General features: G+C 36.6%; 1 protein-coding gene across 1 annotated transcript in view; it reads right to left on the reverse strand.

Moving 5' to 3' along the window:
• The window catches only part of ext1b (exostosin glycosyltransferase 1b), a 97,195-nt gene extending 77,650 nt beyond the window's left edge, over positions 1-19,545 (reverse strand). Inside the window, exon 1 of the mRNA XM_048201801.1 lies at positions 17,863-19,545. Within this exon, the coding sequence (XP_048057758.1) occupies positions 17,863-18,809 (947 nt within the window). The 5' untranslated portion in view covers positions 18,810-19,545. The remainder of the gene's footprint in view (positions 1-17,862) is intronic.
• Positions 19,546-23,496: the final 3,951 nt, after the last annotated feature.

Below are 23,496 nucleotides of genomic sequence, written 5' to 3' on the forward strand. Positions count from 1 at the left end.
GATTGGTTTTGTTCTTGCTCTCTCTGTTATGGTGAATGCAGAAACTCTGGAGGTGGGTGGAAAGACCAAGTCCTTCCTGACATATTCTGAATCACTTGTTTTTGGCAACTGCGATGATGGACGCTGGCCAAACTGTCTGTGGCTGGGGAATTGGGAAGCCAATTTGTACACTGATGACATGCAAATGCCTTTTGTAGAGATCCTGATTTAAAAAAAAAAAAAAAAAGACTTGGGCTGACTTGTTTGCATAGTTGGATGCTTTGGATCTCCATTTTCTAAACTGTGAGCCTGGTAAACGGAGGCTATATACTGCTCTAGTTTCTGGCTATTGCCTCGCTAGCTGTTTATTTTAAGTGAAGGTCCCTTTTAAACAAATTCTGCTGACTCGGCTTTCTTTCCCGCTGACAAGATGCACAGGATAAATGGGGCCCCAGATGAGGTGTTGCTGCCCAACAGACGTCCAACTAGCATGTACCCAGAACCGCACTTCTTCGTCTTGTATCTCTCAGGGTCACAAGCAATGCCGCCCCAGATCCAGTCGACGGAGCACCTACAATAACCATAGTGCAATTCACTCATGTGCTAAATTACAGCCACAAATGGGCTCCTTCCACCTTTGAGCCTGACAGTTTTTTCCTGCTATTCAGCTTTTCACCAGCAGTCCCAGGCTTTTCCTGGAACATAATTGTATTCGGTGAGTCAGGCTGCTGAAAAGGGGACATTTAAGGGAAAAAAGGTGAAAGGAAAACCTGTAGCAGTTCTGACAACATCATTAGAGGAGTGAGTGTTGAACTGCTGCTATCCTCTTGTGTCTCCCATAATGAAGTTTTCCAGGTTGCCACGTACCCTCCCGGGCGTACAGCATAATTAAGGTTCTCTACTCCGATCCCAGACAGGTTCGGGTCCTTTCCCAGGTGCATTGACTTAGTGGAATGTGATGGGTGTGCATCGATGATTTTGCTGAATAGCACCCTTGAGGCAAAACCCAGCTTTGGCCCTTCAGTTCACAGAGGACACTCAACGCTTTCTGCCGAGTAAGTTGACCTGAGCGTGATCTGATCCCCTTTCGCAGTTGTGTGTGATTTACGGCTGTGCCCAGGGCACTAGAGCTACTGAAAAAGCTGTAAAGTCTGCCATCTGCAATCAGGAAAGGACTTACCAGGCAAGTAATGGCAGAAATTAGCATAGTATAATGTCACCTTGATTAAGTTGGGATGTTTGCTGTTCTCCTTCCATTCCTTTTTTCCATATGGAATAATTTTTTAGGGCTGCCCCCGAATAAAGATTTTTCTAGTCAATAGGGGTAGGTGATATGACCAAAAATTTATATCACAATATGAGTAATGCAAAAGAGCATCTTAGTAACGTTTACAGAGCACATTTCCAGCACCAGGTGTATTTTTTGCTGTGGTTCACAGTTTGAACTGATTCTATAGGAGCATCAAGCTACTGACACCTTCAACAAGCTGGATGATTGACAGAGCACAAATCCCTACTGCAGTTTTGATAAGGACAAGTAGGCCCTGTCAGTCACTGCCAGACAGGAGACCACAGCTGTCAGATGGCTGTAAGAAACATGTTTACAGAAACCAGAGCACCATATTAAGACAAAATACAATAACTATTTTAAAGTGTTTATTTATTTTTGCTGCATAGCAAAAAACAAATAGTCAATTTAAAAAATGTCTGACAGGCTTACAGAATCCTTTCAGTCCAAAAACAGTCTCCCATTTCTGCTTCAGTTGCTTAGTGACTATAGAGCGTATAGAGTGACATGAGACAATGAGATTTTTTTTTTTTAGAGAAGTGAAGAAGTCTTTTTACTCTTGAGAATAACACATAAAATAAAATTTAAAAAAAAAATCAATAAAGCACACTGGTAAATAAGATTTACTCCAGTAGTGAATACGGACGGATGGATGGACGAACGGACGGATGGGAATGGATTGGGATGGATGGATAGATGGATTGGGATGGGAATGGATAGATGGATTGGGAAGCGAATGGATTGGGATGGGAATGGGAATGGATTGGGATGGGAATGGATTGGGATGGATGGATAGATGGATTGGGATGGGAATGGAATGGATTGGGATGGGAATGGATTGGGATGGATGGATGGATGGGAATTGATGGATGGGAATTGATGGATGGGAATGGATTGGGATGGATGGATAGATGGATTGGGATGGGAATGGATTGGGATGGATGGATAGATGGATAGATGGATTGGGAAGCGAATGGATTGGGATGGGAATGGATTGGGATGGGAATGGGAATGGATTGGGATGAGATGGAATGGATGATTGGGATGGATGGATAGATGGATTGGGATGGATGGATGGATGGATGGATGGATGGATGGATGGATGGATGGATGGATGGATGGGAATTGGATGGATGGATGGATGGATGGATGGATGGATGGATGGGAATGGATTGGGAATTGGATGGATGGAAAATAATCAGTACCCAATACTTTATAAAGAAGTATTTTTCTATCAAAATAGTTTTTTGTTAAGACTTGAAAAGATGTACCAAAGTGGGATGGGATTGGATGGATGGATTGGAATGCCATCCATTTTGCACATTTCTGCACAATGGATGGGATTGGATGGGATGGGACTGGATGGATGGCCATCGATTTTGCACATTTCTGCACGATGGGTGGATGGATGGATGGATGGATGGACATAAGAATACAGATATAATATAACAGTAAATTGGAAAAAAATGCTGTGAAAACAGACTATTTTTATAAATTTTTTTTAGCGATTTTATAGAATAGTCATTGCAACAAACCAAAAACTAATTGAATCCACATAAAGAGGTGGGTAGAAGATTTTTCTTCTTTTTTATCAAAATGGTACACACATTTTTTTATTAAGACTTGAAAGATGTACAAAAGTGATCTGAGACAAATGGCGAGTCTGAGACTCTTCCTGATCTCTTCATCTGACAGAATGAGAGAGAAAGGTCAGCATGGTGACGAAAGAAATGACTTTTTATTTCTGACCGAGACAGACGACTGCTACATGACCTTATCATCAGCTTTTCCTCAAAGAATTAGTGTCATATCTAAAGACTGAATCAGTTTAGTTTTTTCAAATCTCTGCAACAAAAAGGTTAATCCAAGAGGCAATTATCTTTATTGGGCTTGGCCATCCATTAGTGTGCACAAAATCAATTAATCAATAGCCTGTTTTCAGCTCCATCAACAAGCTACTAATAGGGTCAACTGTACGAGAGGCTTACGTTGAAAGGGTTTCAGTAGCTGGACCAGCCTTGGCTAATGACATTTACTTAAGTACTAGAGAGGGTGGAGAGCTTTTCTGCGGCGGATGTTTAATGTTTAAGCAGGATAGCTACACAATAAAAGACATCTGCATCTTGAGCTCTTAGATATACAGCTTGATACTCTACATTAGAAGCAACTGAATAATGAATGTTTGGCTTCTACTACTTGTAAAATCTAACATATTATATTTCCATAACCACAATGAAGAAATCATCATTCTCATACCATAACAAATTCAAACATTTACCATTGTTTTGTGACACTGAAAGCAAAAGAAGGGCCAGAAAGACAGAGTGGACATGCTCGACAAAATTGCAAGGACAAAAATATGAATAAAACACATGTGCTGAATAATTCATCCTGTATTGCTGCCTGGGTTCCACATGAATGCCCACCGCAACTTATGCTCTAGTCCGAAAGCACCAGGGAACCAAATGGTCGGAGTACATCAGAAAACCAGAGGGGAACATGGGGAAAACAGAGATGGTGCACCAAAAAAAAAAAAAATAAATAAAATATTGTTGGGTAACCATATAAACCACTCAAAGTGGCAAACACTCTCAAAGTCAGCCCACACACCACGCTAGTGAAAGCTGGAAGTCTTGACCACATACACCTCAGCATTTGTTTTTTAGACGAGGACGGGAAGGAATACAAGGATTCAGAAAAGCTACGTAAACAATCACAGCGTTCAGGGGTTATGCCAGTTCAGCCTCGATGGTGGAAGAGATGGACTTTTACATGTGCTAAAAGCAGAAGCATTTGGAAAAAGAGTGTCATCATAAAAGTCAGGAAGGTAAACAAACATGTCCAAAAAAGTATTGAAACTCATTCCTACAATAGAAAAAAAAAAATGGAATTCATTTTCTATGTAGCGGGATCGTGCACCATTCTGAATTGAATACCAGCTTGATTTCTGAATTTGAATGGAATTTGAATTGAGGCAGCAAACACAAGGTGGAATTGATATCAGTATTGGAATGGAGGGTAGGAGAACATTAAATGAAATTTCAAGAACTGTGATAGAGAGAATGACAAACAGATGGAATGATATAGAATGATCAACAGAAAAAAACGACAGAATAGACAAAGAACGACAGACAGAAAGACAACAGATAGAATGGTAGACAGGTAGATTGATATGGAATGATAGAACAACAACAATAGAAAGAATAGAATGAAAAAAAATGATAGAATGATAGAAAAAAACAATAGAATGATAGAAAAAGAACAATAGAATGAGACAGAATGACAGACAGATGATAGAATTATATAGAACGATAGAAAAGAACGATAGAAAAAGAACAGAATGAAAACGATAGAATGATAAAGAACGATAGAAAGAACAATAGAATGAAAAAAATGATAGGAAAAATAGAATGATAGAAAAAGAACAATAGAAAGATAGACAGAACGACAGACAACAGAATGATATAGAACGATAGAAAAAAATGATAGAAAAAGAACAAAATGATAGAAAAATGACAGAATGATAGACAGAATGACAGACAGATAGAATAGAAAAACAATAGAAAGATAGAAAAAAATGATAGAATGATAGAAAAACAGAATAGAAAAAGAATGCTAGAAAAATGATAGAATGAGAACAACAGAATGACAGAAAAACAAATGATGGAAAAAGAATGACAGACAGACAGACGATAGAATGATAGAAAGAAAAAGAATAGAATGATAGACAGAACGACAGAATGATATAGAACGATAGAAAAAGAACAGAATAAAAAGAATGATAGAATGATAGAAAAAGAACGATAAAATGAGAACAGAATGACAGAAAAACAAATGATAGAAAAAGAATGACACAGACAGACGATAGAATGATAGAACGATAGAACAATAGAACAACAATAGAATGATAGACAGAACGACAGAATGATAGAACGATAGAAAAAGAACAGAATGATAGAAAAAGAATGATAGAATGATAGAAAAAAATTATAGAATGAGAAAAAGAACAATAGAATGATAGAAAAAAGAAAAAGAATGATAGAATGATAGAAAAAGAATGACAGACAGACGATAGAATGATATAGAATGATAGAACAATAGAAAATGATGGGATGATAGAAAAAGAACGATAGAACAGAAAAAGAATGATGAATGATAGAAAAAGAACGATTCAATGATAGAAAAACAATAGAATAGAAAAATAACGATAGATAGACGATAGAATGATATAGAACAATATAGAATGATAGAAAAACAACAATGATAGGAAGACAAGCGATAGAAAAAAACAATAGAATGATAGAACGACAGAATGATATAGAACTATAGAAAAAAGAATGATAGAATGAGAAAAACAGTAGAATGATAGACAGAATGACAGACAGATAGAATAGAAAAAACAATAGAATAGAAAAAGAATGCTAGAAAAATAATGGAATGACAAAAATGATAGAAAAAAGAACAATAGAATGATAAAAAACGATAGAATGATAGAAAAAAAATAGAATAGAAAAAGAATGATATAGATATATGATATATGACAGACGATAGAATGATATAGAATGATAGAACAATAGAAAATGATGGGATGATAGAAAAAGAACGATAGAACAGAAAAAGAATGATGAATGATAGAAAAAGAACGATAGAATGATAGAAAAACAATAGAATAGAAAAAGAATGATAGATAGACGATAGAATGATATAGAACAATAGAAAACAATGGAATGATAGAAAAACAACAATGATAGGAAAAGACAGCCAAGCGAAAAAAAACAATAGAATGATAGAACGACAGAAAAGGAATGACAGAACGATAGAAAAAGAATGAGAACAATAGTAAAAGAACGCAAGGATGTTACAGACAGATATTCTGTCACGTTCAGTGAGTGTCACTGATGCGTTTCCTGTGCTCTGGAAGCTCAATGGTTAGTTTGGTTCTAGTCTAACATCATGAAGTCGAGCCCGACACATTTCAACACGTATCATCACCACAGTACTGTTAAAACACCATCTTATTCTCAGTATTCTGTGGTGAAACACTTCGCCGGCGACACCATCACTGCAAGCTCAGGAGGAAGGGGAAGAACAGATTTTCAGCACAGAAGGCCTTTTTCACTTTGATGCTGCGAACGCCGCTAACCCAGACGCAGAGCAAAGACGACACGGGTTAAAAATAAGTCACTGAATTTAAAAAAAAACATGCGTGTTGTGTTCCCTCCATCACGTAAGCACATGAAACGATGAAGAACCGCATCACACGGCTCACCCAGAGCTCATGTTAAACCACCATTTTTCTTTGAGGCAGACGATAACAAAGAAAGTCACAGACATAATTCTGCCTGATGGGAAGCCAAAAGGAGCACCGGACTAAAACGGGAGGAGATTAGGAACCAAACATGCAGATACTCCACAATACCTGCGAGTAAACAAGCGCGCTCTCAGTTGTGTCACATGTTCAAAACATGCACTGATAGTTATGATGTAACTGCAAAGTTTAAGGCTGTTATGATACCATTCGCTTTCAGTCCACGATGAGTTGCAAAATCAACCAATATTATATTCAACAGTGACCTTGTCTTCTTAGCTGTAGTGAAAAATAATCACAGAGGAACATTAATCTGGATGGGAAAGACAGTCAAGGTCAGGTTGAATAATTATAATGTCTGGATCACTATACAGCTGGCTTTATTTGATCTCTGATATCTCGTCTGTTTTGGCTAGGAATGTTAATGTAATGAAGTTAGGCCTTGAGATAACTGTGATTATTGTATATTTTAAATTCCAAAAGTAATTTTGCCCTACAAAGATGCAATTTTAAATGAACAAATGAAAAATAAATTAATTGCATTCAAAATTAAACACACCCTCAACTGAAGAGAGTAATATATTAAAATTAAATATTAATTAATTAGTTCCGCGATGCAGAAAACATGGATGGAATTGCAGAATCCAGTCATAAAAATGGTATTTACCATATAATGTATGTCATGGAATTTGAAAAATTTGAGGAATAAACCAAATGAGGGCTGTACACTTAAACTGAGATATGGATTTATGCCTGTGAATATTAAATGATTATGTTCAAGGTGTTTTCAGCTTCTGCCGTCTCACTATACTACATTTAAATTTGAGGAAAACTAAAAAAACTCAAAGGTCTTCATGACAACCTGTCAAAATAAAAGTTCAGTTTAACTTGAAGATATTATAACAGAAATATTACTATTGTACAGTAGAATTTAACTCCCTTAATGTTCATTTTAATTTTTTTTAAATAAATTGTTAATGTTTTATGCCTTCATTTGATTGCCACACTTTTGATAATAATATTTATAAAACACTTCATATGGCCATATTATTGTTAAAAAAAAATAAATAAATAAAAATAAAAAAAGTTGTTAGAGTTTTTTGAATGATAGGCTTTTTGATTTTTAAAATTTTAGAATGCAGAATTTTTTGTTTTTTGTTTTTGTTTTTAGAATGCAGAAAAATTAAAACAAACTATGGAATTTGGGAAAAATAAAACTGAATTTGAAAGAAAAAATGTATTTCATAGAAAAATAAAAATACATTGTATTAAACTTTTAATAAATTGTTGTTAAATTGTATAAACGTTATTATCAATTCATTAGACATGCAATTCATTTAACCATTAAATAAGAGTCTAGAAAAAAAAAAAAAAAAACAATCCAGAAAAATTAAAATTGTAAATTTGGAAAAAAATAAAATGGATTTCATAGGGTAAATATATAACAGTTAATAAGCTTGGTTGCAAAAAAACAAAATAGAATGAAAAGTGAACTAAAACTAAAGTGGATCAAAGAGACTGAATTATTAAAAAATATGTAGTATTATTCACGCCATTCTACCAATGTGCAATATTTTCAAAGCCTTATAGAACATTATATAGGCCTCTTTTTCTATATGATTTTTATGCTGAAAGAAAGTGGATAATAATATTGTTAATTAATTTTTAGCCAGCCAAAATGTCATTATCATGACTGCCTTAGAACAAGTAAACAACCCATTTACACCACTGAAAGTTGAACCCTGCTCAGGTCAAAGCTCTGAATCATGTGAAAAGCTTTCTTGACTACTTAGCAATCCTTGACGCCATATTATTTATAGAACATGAAAAACATTTATAATTAAAGGTTACAACCACCGACAACAAAAAACAAGCTCCTTTAATGAGATCTACGTGAAAACCGATTTTCACTTCAAGGTCCCTTTATCTTTTTTATTTTTGAAGACTGCATCAGAATGGCGAAGTCAAAGCGGAACTTTACCCCAGACTCTCTATAAACATTCATACGTGTCTTATCTGACGAGACCTTGGCGTAAGAAATAATTAAACCATTGCTTCCTGTGCGAGAAAACGGCATACTGTGTCAATAAAGGTGTTAACCAAAGCTTGTCGCCACTATTCTAGGGTGTTATGTGTGATTGCGGTAGCTGGTGTGTTGATTTTCTTCTGTAGAATATAAAAGATGTTATTTTCAAGTAGGTTTTTGCCAATGCAATGGAAGTCAATGGGGTCCAAAACAGCCTCATTGGCTTTTATTGTGTCTATTTCACCGAAGACAAACAATCCTACAGGTCTGGAAAGACATGAGAGTGAATAAATAATGAAAGAATTTTCATTTTTGGGAAAATCCCTTCAACAAGCCACACGGCTCAGGCACTGAACCATGAAGTATCATGGAAGCCAGTGTCTCTGTGTGGCCTTTTGTTTGATGCCTTCCAGAATTCAAAAGCTATCAGGCTTGTTTCAGTGTTGTGAATCCGACTTCTGAGGGGGGAAAACATGGGAAGTCTGAAGGGGGAGGGGGAAGTTGTTTCAGAGCTTTTGGCAGAGGACGGGGGTTCCTGTGGGGGATGAGAAGGGGCCGCGGTGTCAACAAGGCACAGGCTGCGAAAGAATCTGAGCAAACTTTCGCACAAAGGAGCCCCTCAGCGCCCGGGGGCAAGAGAGCCGTTTCACTGGAGAGGTAGTCAAATCAAAACATAAAACGGCTTGGGCGCGAGCCATTAGATCAGCTAGCGCTTAAACAAAACGCTCTTTCTATAGCAGCCCCCCACTGTCCTATACAGTCTCCCAGTAGATTTGTATGTATGACACATAAAAAAAAAAAGCAATACAAAGAATTTAAGCAATTCCCCTTCAAATTCCTCAGAACAGAGTTGAAAAATGTTTGTTTTTGCTCCTTGCGGGCCGAACTGTGAGAGCCTTGTTTCAATATTTAGTTTGATAGAGTCCATGATACAACTCTAATAAAATCCTTAAATTACCCTGAAGTTGTAAAAACACCCAAACCAGCAGCTTCAGCTGAAATCATGACGCAAAATGTGTATTTAATGCTTTGCATATTCAATGTCATGTATACCAAGTTAGACATCAGCTGAGCTGCACAATGAATTGTTAAAAGATGGCGATCTTGATTCAACAACCCACATGATCTCATTCCTAAATGACAATGATTCGCCTGTCTAGTAATTTGACAAAATCACAGCAGTTGTCATGTATACAGCTTCAAAAACAGTCTTTTCAAACCACATGGTATCATTATTTCTGTGTTACAGAAGTACTGGGATAAAAGTTTATAGTTAGGATATAAACCCCAATGTCAAAATAGAGTAAATCACCTTTTGAAAGTAACTTGATGCTTCAAATAAAGATTGTATCAATTACATCATTACACCAGTAGGTGGCGACAAGAAACTTAAAAATGTATCTGTCATTGTTTCATTCATTCAAGAGATTCCCTCAAAAAACATTGATTCATCCAGTAATGAAACAAGTGAAGTCTTTATGAGTGAGTCGTTGAATCATTCACTCAACCTGATTTTTTTAGTAATTCATTCAGATTAAACATTTTAAATAGACTGCAGCAATTGACATTTTGCCAAACCCTCTAGTAAATTACATGCTATTTTGTTGTGTCGTCCGTTCAGAATCGTGAGAAAATAGTTATCTGTTTGAAAGAAAAAAAATCTATTTACCCAAAATCATGCATCTCTAATTTACAGCAGAAAAACTAATTCTTAACATTGTTATATGATCTGTCATTTCAAAATCTTCTGCGGAAAAAATCTTAAGCGTTTTAGCAACACTAAATGACACCTGCATTTCTAAACATTTGACTGCTGCAGATGTCTTCATCCGTCCCAGAATGAGTGTGAAGCTGAATCTGACAAGTCTGGTGTTGAGGAAGGGTGGATTGCCTCTTTTAGCACCAAATTAGCATGCAAACTGCTGTGTTACACTGTGAGGCTGATCTACAGACAGTGAAAACCACAGCAGTAGTGGAAGACTTTCTCCCCTGAGAGCTGGATTAAAAGGCCATGGCTAATGCTCGTGGCTAATGGTCACGGGGGAGACCAGCACCCTTACAGCCCATCTCAGCACTGACGTCAACATTTCAGCAGATAAATGACTCAAGACTCAAATAAATGTGTGTGAAACCATTTGCTTTTTTGTACACTACCATTGAAAAGTTGAAGAAATTAATAGTTTTATGCATTAAATTGATCAAAAGTAACTAAAGAATTTTCTTAAGCAGCAAATCAGCATATAAGAATGATTTCTGAAGGGTCATGTGACACTGAAGACTAGAGTAATGATGCTGAAAATTCAGCTTTGATCACAGGAATAAATTACACTTCACTATATATTCACATAGAAAATTGTTATTTTAAATCGAAAAAATATTTCACAATTTTACTGTATTTTTAATTAAATAAATGCATTTAAAAACTCAAACTTTTGAACGGTAGTGTATATTAATGTTGGGAGAAATAATCTCACCGAGCCAGAAGAGTAAATTAACACTTCAGATACATTTAGAAAGCAAGACCTAAATAATTTCCTTAAAAAAGACATTCCCTCTTAGAAATCCCACTCAACTGTGAACCAATCAATGGCCTGCTCTGCAAATTCCTTTCAGAAAACATGTTTTCCTGGAGAAGGAATGAAAGATGCTTTTCCGATGCCACTTATGAACTCGTACTCTTCAAGAGCTCATTGACAGGCTTTGGATAAAAATAATCTTTTTTGCGTTCCTTTTTCCCCAATTACTGCCAGTTCTGTTGCTACGGCTTGTACTAGATTTTAACATTCAGAACTTAACTTCAAAGCATGCTAGTTTTCTTTTTACCCCCAAGAGTTGGTTGTAGTTACACTTAGTAATAATTGACGGCAATGACCATTTCTGAATCCGTCTGGTGGTCTTTTTTGTGGCCGGAGGGAATTTTCCTGTGGTAATCCCACTGAAAGTGGGTCAATGAGTCTCCCAGACTGGGATGGAGAAAATAGGGGGTGTTGACCACCCACACAAATACACATAACAAACCTGCTGGGACAATATCCACGCCTCAACATCTCCAATATTCTTTTAAAGATCAAAAAACATTCAATTACAGCAGAATTCCTGTGAAGGAAACAGTTCAAACTAAACACACACAAATTACCTCCTCGCTTTAACATGCAATTTATCCAGTGCTGCGATCAGATAAAGCCAGCCTTAGCCCAAGCACATTATGCACAGAAAATATATAATCAACGAACAGTAATTAAGCAGAACTCTATTCAGGCTAATTACCTCACATTAGCATTTGTCACACAAGCTCGGGCCACTACTTTATCTGACTGAGGTGAGATCATGAAAAATTCATGATTTATTAATGTGACAAGAGAAACAAATAAGAGAAACAGTGGGATAGAAGTGCCTCGTTTTAAACAAATTAAACTACAGTGTTCACTACATAAAAACTAATGCAACTTCATTCTATTCACCAGTGTAACGATGACGTGCAGCACATGCACCAACAGAAAGCCGTCCATCAACTAAAGCTGACGAAACTAGTTTTTCTTTTGTGTTCTTGGAATGATTTAATAGGCTATGAGCAGGAATAATAGGTGAAATATTAAATTTGGTCTTTGTGGTGTCCTTGAATGGCCTCGTGAGAAGGACACCGTTAATAAAAAATCTGGTTAGGGATTAACAGAGGAAAAAACACAGATACTCTAAAGGGAAAAATGTTGACATTGCAAATATTACCCCTTCTATATCTACGCAGTGACTCATTTTCCAGGAAACACGATTTTTACAATTTAATAGTACCAAAAAAAGTTTTAGAGTCTAATACCAGACTGAATATCATTTGCAGCAGGGGGATTTGAAATAATTTCCTTCATCTGTATCAGATCAATGTGACAACTTCCACAAATCACACTGAGGCAGATCGGATTTCCTCCACTCTTCCAGCTGGGGAAGTGACCAGCGCTGTGCTTTGTGACACAGTACTGAATGAATCTATTGTTTAATAACGCTCGGCACTGCTGAGTTATTCCAGCTTGGTAAATTCCAAACCATGGCATGGAGGAATTTCAGTCGCAGGGCCAAGTCTCAACTTTAAGTCTGGCAGGCTCACTGTGTCGGACCAGCGGTGCCTGAAACCATTCAGATGCAAGTCATTCTAAAAGCTGGAAAATCACGCAGTCGAATCACGCCAACCAGGGCTTGACAATAAGGACGGCCCGGGCACAGTTGACAGGCAAGTTATGCATCATCACAAACGTTTATCATTTGCACGTTTTAAAACCTTGCCAATTTAAATATTCAAGAGCAAGAAGACACGAAAAAGAGAACTCAATTCAATACTTGCACGCTGTGCATCTGAAGCGCACAACCAGAAAGCCGCCTTCAAACAGCGCGTGAGTTCTGAATTAAGTTCTCTTTTGTGTCTTCTTGCACTTGAATGTTTAAATTAGCAAGGATTAAAAACAAAAGCAAATGCTAAACTTTCATAACAATATGAGCACTGAGTAAGTAGACGAGGAAGACCCCTACAAACTATCCCTGCGTCTCAATCAGCTCCCTAGCTTCCTAGGTCGTGTAAATGAATGTGGCCGACTCCCTGATCAGTGCCCTGACTACTGAAATAGGGAGCTGATGGAGATGCACGCTATGGGTGCTCTGCCAGTTCTTGGCCACACCAATAGATATGTATTATTTCTGTATTTTTACAGTTTTTTTTCCTTTTACATTCAAGAAATATAGTTGAGAATGTCTATTTCATAAATATGTTTATTTGCACTACCGTTTCTGACTACCATCTCTCATATGTCATACGTATGCCATTTTATATCTGCATTTTTATCTTCTTTAACTTTATTAATATCATAAATATGTTTATTTGCACTACCTTTAAGCACAAGCACCATATACCGGCAGGGAGTGCATTTGCACGTTCACTCTGAAAAATCGCTTGGGTATGAACACAAAAAACGTCTCGAAAAACGCTGACGATAAGAGCGTGCGATATTCGTCCCAGTGTGTACAGGTCTTTAGACCTACAGTATATTTAATTTGTTTGTTCTGTTGTATTTATTTGTGCTATTGCTCATCATTTGATCTTATTTTTATTGCTGACAGCTTACATAAACAATATTTGAAATTTAGACTAGTTTTTGGTGCCATAACATTATGGGTCAAAAACATGAAAACAATAACTAGGCCTATTTTATTTTATTTATTACTTTTTTTGTGGTGGGGCCAAGTGAACATTTTGGCATGGAAAAAGTAAAAATTTGAAGAGCAGAAAAATCTTTAGCATTGACCCCAGCCAAGTCACCAAATAAAAAATAAATACCGGTAAATAAATTTTGCAGACTCCAGTCAGCTGGGTCATTTTTGCATGGCTCAGCTCGCTCATGTTCCAAACAGCTGTTCTGTCTTACAGACACACACACACACACTTACACTCCAATTAACAGCACCACATCCTGCTGAGAAGCACCTCAGCAGCATCATGGGAGGGAGAAACATGGTGCCAAAAATATCTGCACACCGACCAGCATTAGTGCCATGACTAACCAGGAGTGGGCTCTAGAGCGGGAGGAAGAGCGCTGACTTCCTCTAGGTGCTGAGTCTGAAATCCCATTAATGAGCACTCAGGCTGTTTTGAAGTGATATGCACCAGGTAATTACTCTCACAATGTACAGTGAAATTATCAGTGAATTCTAACGGATTGTGATTCAATGTGCTTGACTATGCAGTCCATTCACTTCTAGAGAACGGCAACAGTTAAAGGCGGATTATTGATTAACTTCTATCCGTTTAATCAGAAATCACAGCTAGCGTGACGGATCTACTTGCGAGCGTGTTAACATTTCAGGACAAAAAAAGATTCCAATTACGGTTTATTTACACTGGGTCAGCTTTCTAATTATGCAAGGTCGTACGCCCGTTCCCTCGCATTATATTTCGGGCATATGAGACGTGTCCAAACATATCCTGATTGGGTTGCTATAATATCCGAGATTAGGGTGAAATTCCCATGGTGGAGGTGTTTTAAAATGAGTGCAACAGAGTTGGGATATAAAAACCGAAAGGATTACGGCTCACTACTGTACCTGGGAATGTGTTTGTCATGTCAATGGCTGTCTAAAAGCAATAAAAGCGTTTCGCAATCCGGTGTAAAACACATACCCCGGGAGCCCTGCTGGTCTCCATGGCACATGAAGGCGCCGCTTCAAAAATATTCAAGATGACACAACTCACTGAAACAGCTTGCATAAAAATGGCACATTGCTGGGTAAAATTGGACAGCGTGACACTCTACAAAACATCTTTCAAGTCAAGTAGTCCAGAGAGGTCCAACTTATATTCTGTTATTATAATCACAACAGCAAGAAAGTGTAATTATGAAACATTAGTATTTATGTAATTCCAATGTACACATTGCAAACAATAAAATACATTGTGACCCAATTTGCAATGTACAGGCAACTTCCCCATACAAGGTTTTACCATGGTAACCAGTTTCCCAAAATATCACAGGCTATTGACTTTGTGCTTTACGTTCGTTTAAAACCTCAGGTTAAGGCCATGCATATCTCAGAGTTAAGCAAGGTTTCACACTTGTATTTTTAAAACATGGTTTATGCCGCATTTAATGGAACCGTTCAACCGAAAATGAAAATTCTGTCATTATTTACTCAGTCTCAAGTTGTTCCAAACCTGTACAAATTTCTTTTCTTCCGCTGAACACACAAGATGATATTTTGAAGAATGCGGGTAATCAAGCAGATGGCCATTGACTTCCATAGTATGGGAAAAAAAAAAACATACTATTGAAGTCAAAAGGGATTACTAGTTACTAATAATCTTCAAAATATCATCTTTTGTGTTCAGCAGGAGAGAGAAGTTCATACAAGTTTGGAACGACTTGAGGGAGAGTAAATGACAAAATTTTCAGTTTTGAGTGAACTATCCCTGGGTTATGAAACCCTGTGGTGCCAATGGAGTGTGAAATAACTAACAACCAATCATAAAGTGCCTCTGTGTTTACCTAAGTAAATATTCATGCGCCTAGTAAAGGGGCAGTTACTTTCTCGTGCTGTATAGAGGGTATGCATAGACGTCACTTTCCCGCCAGAACGCACTCCCTCAGCTGGACTGAGTGGCAAAAGAACCTGCTGCATGACTGGATTTAATAGGGGAAACTGCAAAAACGCAAGTAAAACAAATGATTACACTAAAGGTTGGGGTCGAAAGTGTTCCTTATATCATGTCAAAGAAACCTAATCCATGGATTGACATGCAGCCAGAAATCGTGTTTATATGTGTGCCGATTTCGACGCTGGAGAAATACATAAAGCAAATCGGCCTGTGAACGCTTTATATAAATACAATATAGGCAAGTCTAAATCCGAGTAATCACTTATATCAATGTTATATATTCCGTCATATCGTCCAGCCCTAAAACTTGTAGGCCCGATTTCACAGTCAGGGCTTAAGCTAAACCAGGATTAGGCCTTAGTTCAATTAGGGCATTGAAGTAATTTTATAAATGTGTCTTAGAAAAAAATATTACTGATGTGCATCTTGAGACAAAACAGTTGCACTGACATATTTTGAGATATCTCAGAGCAAGTTTCTTTCAGTTGAAACAGTTCAAACATGCATTTTAGTCTAGGACTAGCTTAAGCCTTGTCTGTGGAACCGGGGGTATAGTTTTTGTCAGCGTTTATTTAAAAACACCCAATTATGCAGAATATAATATCGTAAATATTTAATTGATGAGTTGTCAGCACAATACAATATATAGGGTATGATTTTACCCAAAAATCCAACATTTTGACACAAATGATAACTGCAAAACATGTTTCTTTGCTTGGAGTCCAGCTGTTTCTGTGAATTGCAGCGACCTATTTGCTTATTTTTTCCTATAGCTTTCGCAGTCTGTAAAAATATACCTCAGATTTTGTGTCAAAGCTATTTGTAAAGTCAGTCGCAAAGCTCTTTCCCGTTTTGGATGCGTTTTGTGTGTTTTTCGCGGCATTCACGCTGAAAACCAATGGGGTGACCAATGGGTGTGACCGCAGTCATAACGGTCGACGGTGACGTCACGTGCATACCCTCTATAATTTTGCCGATCGAAGGAAACCGTTGAAACCGTTAGAAATAGATGTAGGCTAAATGACGAGGATTTCACAGGTAAGCTATTAAGTTATTGGAAAACGAGAAATATTCAAATAAAAACTTTGGTGAAATCTTGAAACTTGAATAACCAGGAGATATGAGAGTTAACATTTACATTTATGCATTTGGCAGACGCTTTTATTCAAAGCGACTTACATTGCATTATACTATACATTTGTATCTGAGTATGTGCAATCCCTGGGATCGAACCCATGACCTTGGCATTGCTAGTGCCACGCTCTAACAGCTGAGCTACAGGAAAGCTTAACCCATGGCTAAGTGTAAAAAGCACATTTTTGTGACTTTGAATTTTAATTCATGACAGTTCCATGTTGTAAAAAAAATAACTGGTGAATGGTGGTTCTAAAGCAGCAGTTAGCTACTTTCGCGCGCTTTATAGTTTTGCTGAAGGAAACCGTTAAAACCGTTAGAACAGAATGATGACGACTTAACAGGTAAGCTATCAGGTTATTAGAAACTGAGAACAATACAATTAATTGGATTAATACGCCATTAATCTGCAGCATATTCATCCAGTCAGTGTACTGACCTCATAATTCAAATAAAAACGTTAAAACTTAGGTGAAATCTTGAAACCTAACTAACCAGGAGATATGATAATCCATGGCTAAGTGTAAAAAGCACATTTTTGTGACTTTAATTTTTATTTTCTAACGACAGTTCCATGTGGTAAAAAAAATAACTGGTGAATGGTGGATCTAAAGCGGCAGTTAGCTACTTTCGCGCGCTGTATAGTTTTGCTGAAGGAAACCGTTAGAACAGACAACCAAATGGCGACAACTTCACAGGTAAGCTATCAAGTTATTAGAAACTGAGAACAATACAATTAATTGAATACGCGATTAATCTGTAGCATATTCATCCAGTCAATGTACTGACCTCATAAATATTCAAATAAAAACGTAAGACTTAGGTGAAATCTTGAAACCAGGTGATATATGAGAGTTAACCCATCTCTAAGTGTAAAAAGCACATTTGTGACTTTATGTTTTAATATTTTTATGACATTTCCATGTAGTAAAAAAAAAAAAAAAGATGTTTGATGACACGATCATATGAGAAAAACACAAGTTTGAGGGACTCACTTGTCATACTCGGCGTTGTCCTTGTCACATCGCGCGTCCTTGTGTTTCTGCCAATCCTTGCCATGTTTGCAGGTGGTGAGAAGAACTACATCCTCCGCGTTATGAACATGATATAAGGCATTCCTCGTGTCTGAGCCGATGCCGGTCAAATAGCGTTTCCCCTTAAATACCAACATATACTTTCTAAAAGGTGGAATGGTGTTGTATTTCAAGTACCCCCTGTCCCCACCGGTCCTTGGGTGCTCCTTGGAGAACAAGGGGATGGATACGTCAAAGTTAGGTCTGAAGTTCTCAGTACTGATGCTTGCTTTGGCCAGCATGGCCTGTCCGATGTCAAAGCCCAAGTCTTCCGTGTAGTCAGGCCATGTGCCCGAATACAAATTAAATATGAGGTGATTTCTACCATTGTTCCAAAGAGCCAAGCTCTGCACCTTGGTTTTGAGATTGTGCACGTACTGCGGCGATAACTGGTCGCGGTCAAGAGTGTCCAAGCTCAGGACGAACAGACACGCTTGGCCAGGGTCAGAAGTGTAAAACCTAGAGCCCTCGATGGTGGATAAAATATTCTGGTAACTTTCCGAGATCTTCTCGCCCTTCTGCTGCGGGTACACGTACACTTTGAATCCGTTCCTCTGACAGAGAGAGAAATCGAAGCATGATTGCATGCGGCACCTTTTGCCCTTGTAAACGCTCGAGTTAACGTCTCTCTTCTGCCTGGGCGATATGTGCACATTATATTCCTCCGTGTCCGAATGGTCCCACGGGCTCAAGTGTTGTAAGGGATCCGAGAAGTGTGGCCACGGCTGATCGGGACGATTATATCCATGTCGGCTCCTGGATCCCGTGGCCGCCGGACCCGGGACCCCTCCTCCTCCTCCAAAGTAAAAGAGCAGAACTAGAAAGGCGCCAGTCAAGAGCGAGATCAGATATCGTTTTTTGGCCTGCATGTGTCCAGATCGCGGTGTTTGCAAATAAATCTCAAGCGGTTGGAAGTTTGTCTCTCAGCAGCAGCACCACCACCCCCTCCAGCTATAGTACTGCTCCGCCATCTTCCAGCCTGCGAGGATTTACAACTCTTCAGATTCCGATCACCTAACAGCAAGCGATTGATCCAGCGCATGTGGGCGATTTTACATCAGGCTCTTCGCTCGTCTGTCTAGTAGCGACATTTCACAACGCAGCCGTATCCGAAGCTGTTCAGATCATTATAAACACACAATCAGGTATGCTTACTCACTGACTTAAGTTGGAGTAATAAAAACGCCGCGTCGGAGAGTTGCGGCGGCACTGACTCATGGAGTTCGCCTTTGGAGAGCAGGGGGTCCCGCTGGAAAAGATGTAAAGTCGTTAATAATACAACGACGATGCCGTGGCGTTTCCAATCTAAACTGAAGCCCACCGCTGCTCCATTCACCTCCGAAACAAAAACAGTTCACCGTAACCTCACGAATCCCTGCATTTCTCTTATTCCAGCGCGCTCCGTGGACCTTCACACGCGCAAGAAGTGGATTTCCTCTTCATCGGGACGCCGGCTCTGGAAAGCGACGTTTCCCTTTTACAGGATGTTTCCTTCGCAAATAAAATCAACGGAGTTCCTTGATCCGCGAGCCCAGTCACCTATTGCTCAGTTGTTCCGATTGTTACTCTGTTACATTCCAATCCCGACACGACGCCAGTGTGCGTGACGTCCCATCATGGTGCATCGTGCGTTTTCATTGGACGGGAGAACCGGATGGGGCGGGGCTTCTACAGCACCCATTCATTCCCAGAGCCGAGCGTCTCTCAGAGTGTGGATGGACTTCTGACCGCTCTAATCACTCTACACATTAAACATTGACTAACTTTTTTATTTTTAATGTAATGTTTCCTTTTAACTCAGCTTTTCAATGCAGCATTTTGCACTATAATAACATTATTAGTCAGAGCAGAATTCGTTTTTTAAAAATACAGTTATTTAGATTAGAGATTTATGTTGTATGGGTGGTGGAGGGTTATTTTTTCTTTTTTCTTTCTTTCGATCTTGTTTGTTACTCTAAAAAAGTAGTTACTAGCTACTAATGACATCTTCAACAGTGTAATTAGATTACTGTACTATTTGTTCTATAGTCTGTACTGTTATTTAATTAAATTGCATCAGAAGTAACTCAAATTACAGATTAATTAAGAGTAATCCCTTACTTTACTTTTTCAAGGGAAAATTAATTAAATTTCAGTTATTAGACTGCTTAGTAAATAATTACACCCAACAGTGTGTATATATGCTATTATTATTATTATTATTATTATTATTACATTTCTATCTAAATTATGCACTGGGTTAAAAATGCTGGGTTAAAAGCAACCCAAGTTGGGTTGAAAATGGACAAACCCAGTGGTTGGGCTGTTTTAACCCAGCAGTTGGGCAGTTTTAACCCAGCAAATTGGTTGTTTTAACCCAGTGGTTGGGTTGTTTTAACCCAGGGGTTGGGCTGTTTTAACCCAGTGGTTGGGTTGTTTTAACCCAGGGGTTGGGCTGTTTTAACCCAGCAGTTGGGCAGTTTTAACCCAGCAAATTGGTTGTTTTAACCCAGTGGTTGGGTTGTTTTAACCCAGGGGTTGGGCTGTTTTAACCCAGTGGTTGGGTTGTTTTAACCCAGCAAATTGGTTGTATTAACCCAGTGGTTGGGTTGTTTTAACCCAGCGAATTGTCTGTTTTAACCCAGCGGTTGGGCTGTTTTAACCCAGTATTTTAACTCAGCGGTTGGGCTGTTTTAACCCAGCAAATTGGTTGTTTTAACCCAGTGGTTGGGTTGTTTTTAACCCAGCGAACTGTCTGTTTTAACCCAATGGTTGGGCTGTTTTAACCCAGCGGTTGGGTTGTTTTAACCCAGTGTTTTAACCCAGCGGTTGGGTTGTTTTAACCCAGGGGTTGGGTTAAATGTTTGCCCAACCTGCTGGGTAGTTTTATTTAACCCAACCATAGTTTAAAAATTACTATATTGCCTGCATAAAATAACCCAAAATATGTTGGAAATGAACATTTATTAATATGTTTAATACATTAACATTTAATGAATAATAATTAAACAATACACATTTATTAAATTGCTTGTTTTGATTATTATTGTTGCCTCTAGTAATTATGTGTCTGATTTTTTTATTTATTTTGGGTTGTTTTTAACCCAGCATTTTTAGAGTGTATGGTGATTAATTATTGTTATTGTGATGCTGATGTTACTAGAGTCAAAAAAGCTTTATTTGCATGACTATTTACAATATTACAGTACTTGTAATAGACAATACAGAAAATAAATATAGCGTAAAAAAAGAAATAAAGTGAAAGGAGGGGAAGCATAGGAGAAAGGAAACAGATAAATCAAATAGAAAACGGCAGAAATGAATTTACACAACAATCACTGATAGCTATAGCCCTGCTGGACAAACGACTTATTTGCTGTTTATTTAACTAATAATTGAAAGACGACAGCTGGATTACCCGAGTGATTTGCTTTAGTATCTATCTGCTGATAAGAAGCCCGGCTCTATAGCACTTCCTCTTCCCAAAGCCTCTCCCAGCTTGTGATAAAAAGCCCCAAATTTGGGCCGCTGTAAACAAATACCCATGTCTGGACGGGGTAAGCCGTGAGTTCAGAGAGTTCTAAGCTCTGGGAAAGACAAAACACCCTTTGAGAGTCCTCTACCCTCCACTGTTCCAGGATCTGATAAAGCTGCTCCAGATGATGTAACACACTGCATTCCCTGAGTGTTCAGGGCAGGGCTGGGCACAGTGATATGGACACACTACACAGGTGAATGTTGTAAGAGCACAATAGGAGCACCTAATAAAAGGGATATGGAACGCAAATCCAAACGCTTAACCAAGCCAACATCAGCTGTACTGAAAGATTAATGCATTTCTAGGAGGATGCATATAAATCATGAGAGTAAAAAAAATCAATAACACAATCTTTCTTTGGCCATAGAACATAGAAAACAATACAAATAACAAAAACATAAAAATAAAATAATTTCCTAAAAGACATAATTTAGTTATACAATTGATACATTTAAATAGAATAATAATCATTTTAATAATTAAATATATTTAAATAACATAATATAATTTTTTATACAGTAGTGGCCAAAATTGATTTCCGGAGGCGATATTTGTTAATGATCCTATCATCAAAATATGAGGAAAATATTTTATATTTTTTTTTAAAATATTTTAAATATGAGGGAAGAACAAACACTAAAATTGATCCTGATCAAAATATGAGGAAAATATTATATATATTTTTAAATATTTTAAATATATTGGAAGAACAAACACTAAAATTGATCCTGATCAAAATATGAGGAAAATATTTTATATTTTTATAAAAAATATTTTAAATATGTTGGAAGAACAAACACTAAATTTGATCCTGATCAAAATATGAGGAAAATATTATATATATTTTTAAATATTTTAAATATGTTGGAAGAACAAACACTAAAATTGATCCTGATCAAAATATGAGGAAAATATTATATATATATATTTTAAATATTTTAAATATGTTGGAAGAACAAACACTAAAATTGATCCTGATCAAAATATGAGGAAAATATTTTATATATATATATATATATATATATATATATATATTTTTTTTTTTTTTTTTTTTTTTTTTTTAAATATGTTGGAAGAACAAACACTAAAATTGATCCTGATCAAAATATGAGGAAAATATTATATATATATATTTTTAAATATTTTAAATATGTTGGAAGAACAAACACTAAAATTGATCCTGATCAAAATATGAGGAAAATATTATATATCTATATTTTAAATATTTTAAATATGTTGGAAGAACAAACACTAAAATTGATCCTGATCAAAATATGAGGAAAAAAAAAAAAAAAAAAAAAAAAAAAAAAAAAAAATATATATATATATATATATATATATATATATATATATATATATTTTAAATATGTTGGAAGAACAAACACTAAAATTGATCCTGATCAAAATATGAGGAAAATATTATATATATATATTTTTAAATATTTTAAATATGTTGGAAGAACAAACACTAAAATTGATCCTGATCAAAATATGAGGAAAATATTATATATATATATTTTTAAATATTTTAAATATGTTGGAAGAACAAACACTAAAATTGATCCTGATCAAAATATGAGGAAAATATTATATATATATATTTTAAATATTTTAAATATGTTGGAAGAACAAACACTAAAATTGATCCTGATCAAAATATGAGGAAAATATTATATATATATATATATATATATATATATATATATATATATATATATATATATATATATTTTAAATATGTTGGAAGAACAAACACTAAAATTGATCCTGATCAAAATATGAGGAAAATATTATATATATATATATATATATATTTTTAAATATTTTAAATATGTTGGAAGAACAAACACATAAATTGATAAATGATCCTATGATCATAATATGAGAAAAATATTTTATATTTTTATAAAAAATATTTTAAATATGTTGGAAGAACAAACACTAAAATTGATCCTGATCAAAATATGAGGAAAATATTATATATATATTTTTTAAATATTTTAAATATATTGGAAGAACAAACTAAAATTGATAAATGA

The sequence above is a fragment of the Megalobrama amblycephala genome, linkage group LG9 (genome assembly GCF_018812025.1).
Source record: "Megalobrama amblycephala isolate DHTTF-2021 linkage group LG9, ASM1881202v1, whole genome shotgun sequence".
NCBI lineage: Eukaryota > Metazoa > Chordata > Actinopteri > Cypriniformes > Xenocyprididae > Megalobrama > Megalobrama amblycephala.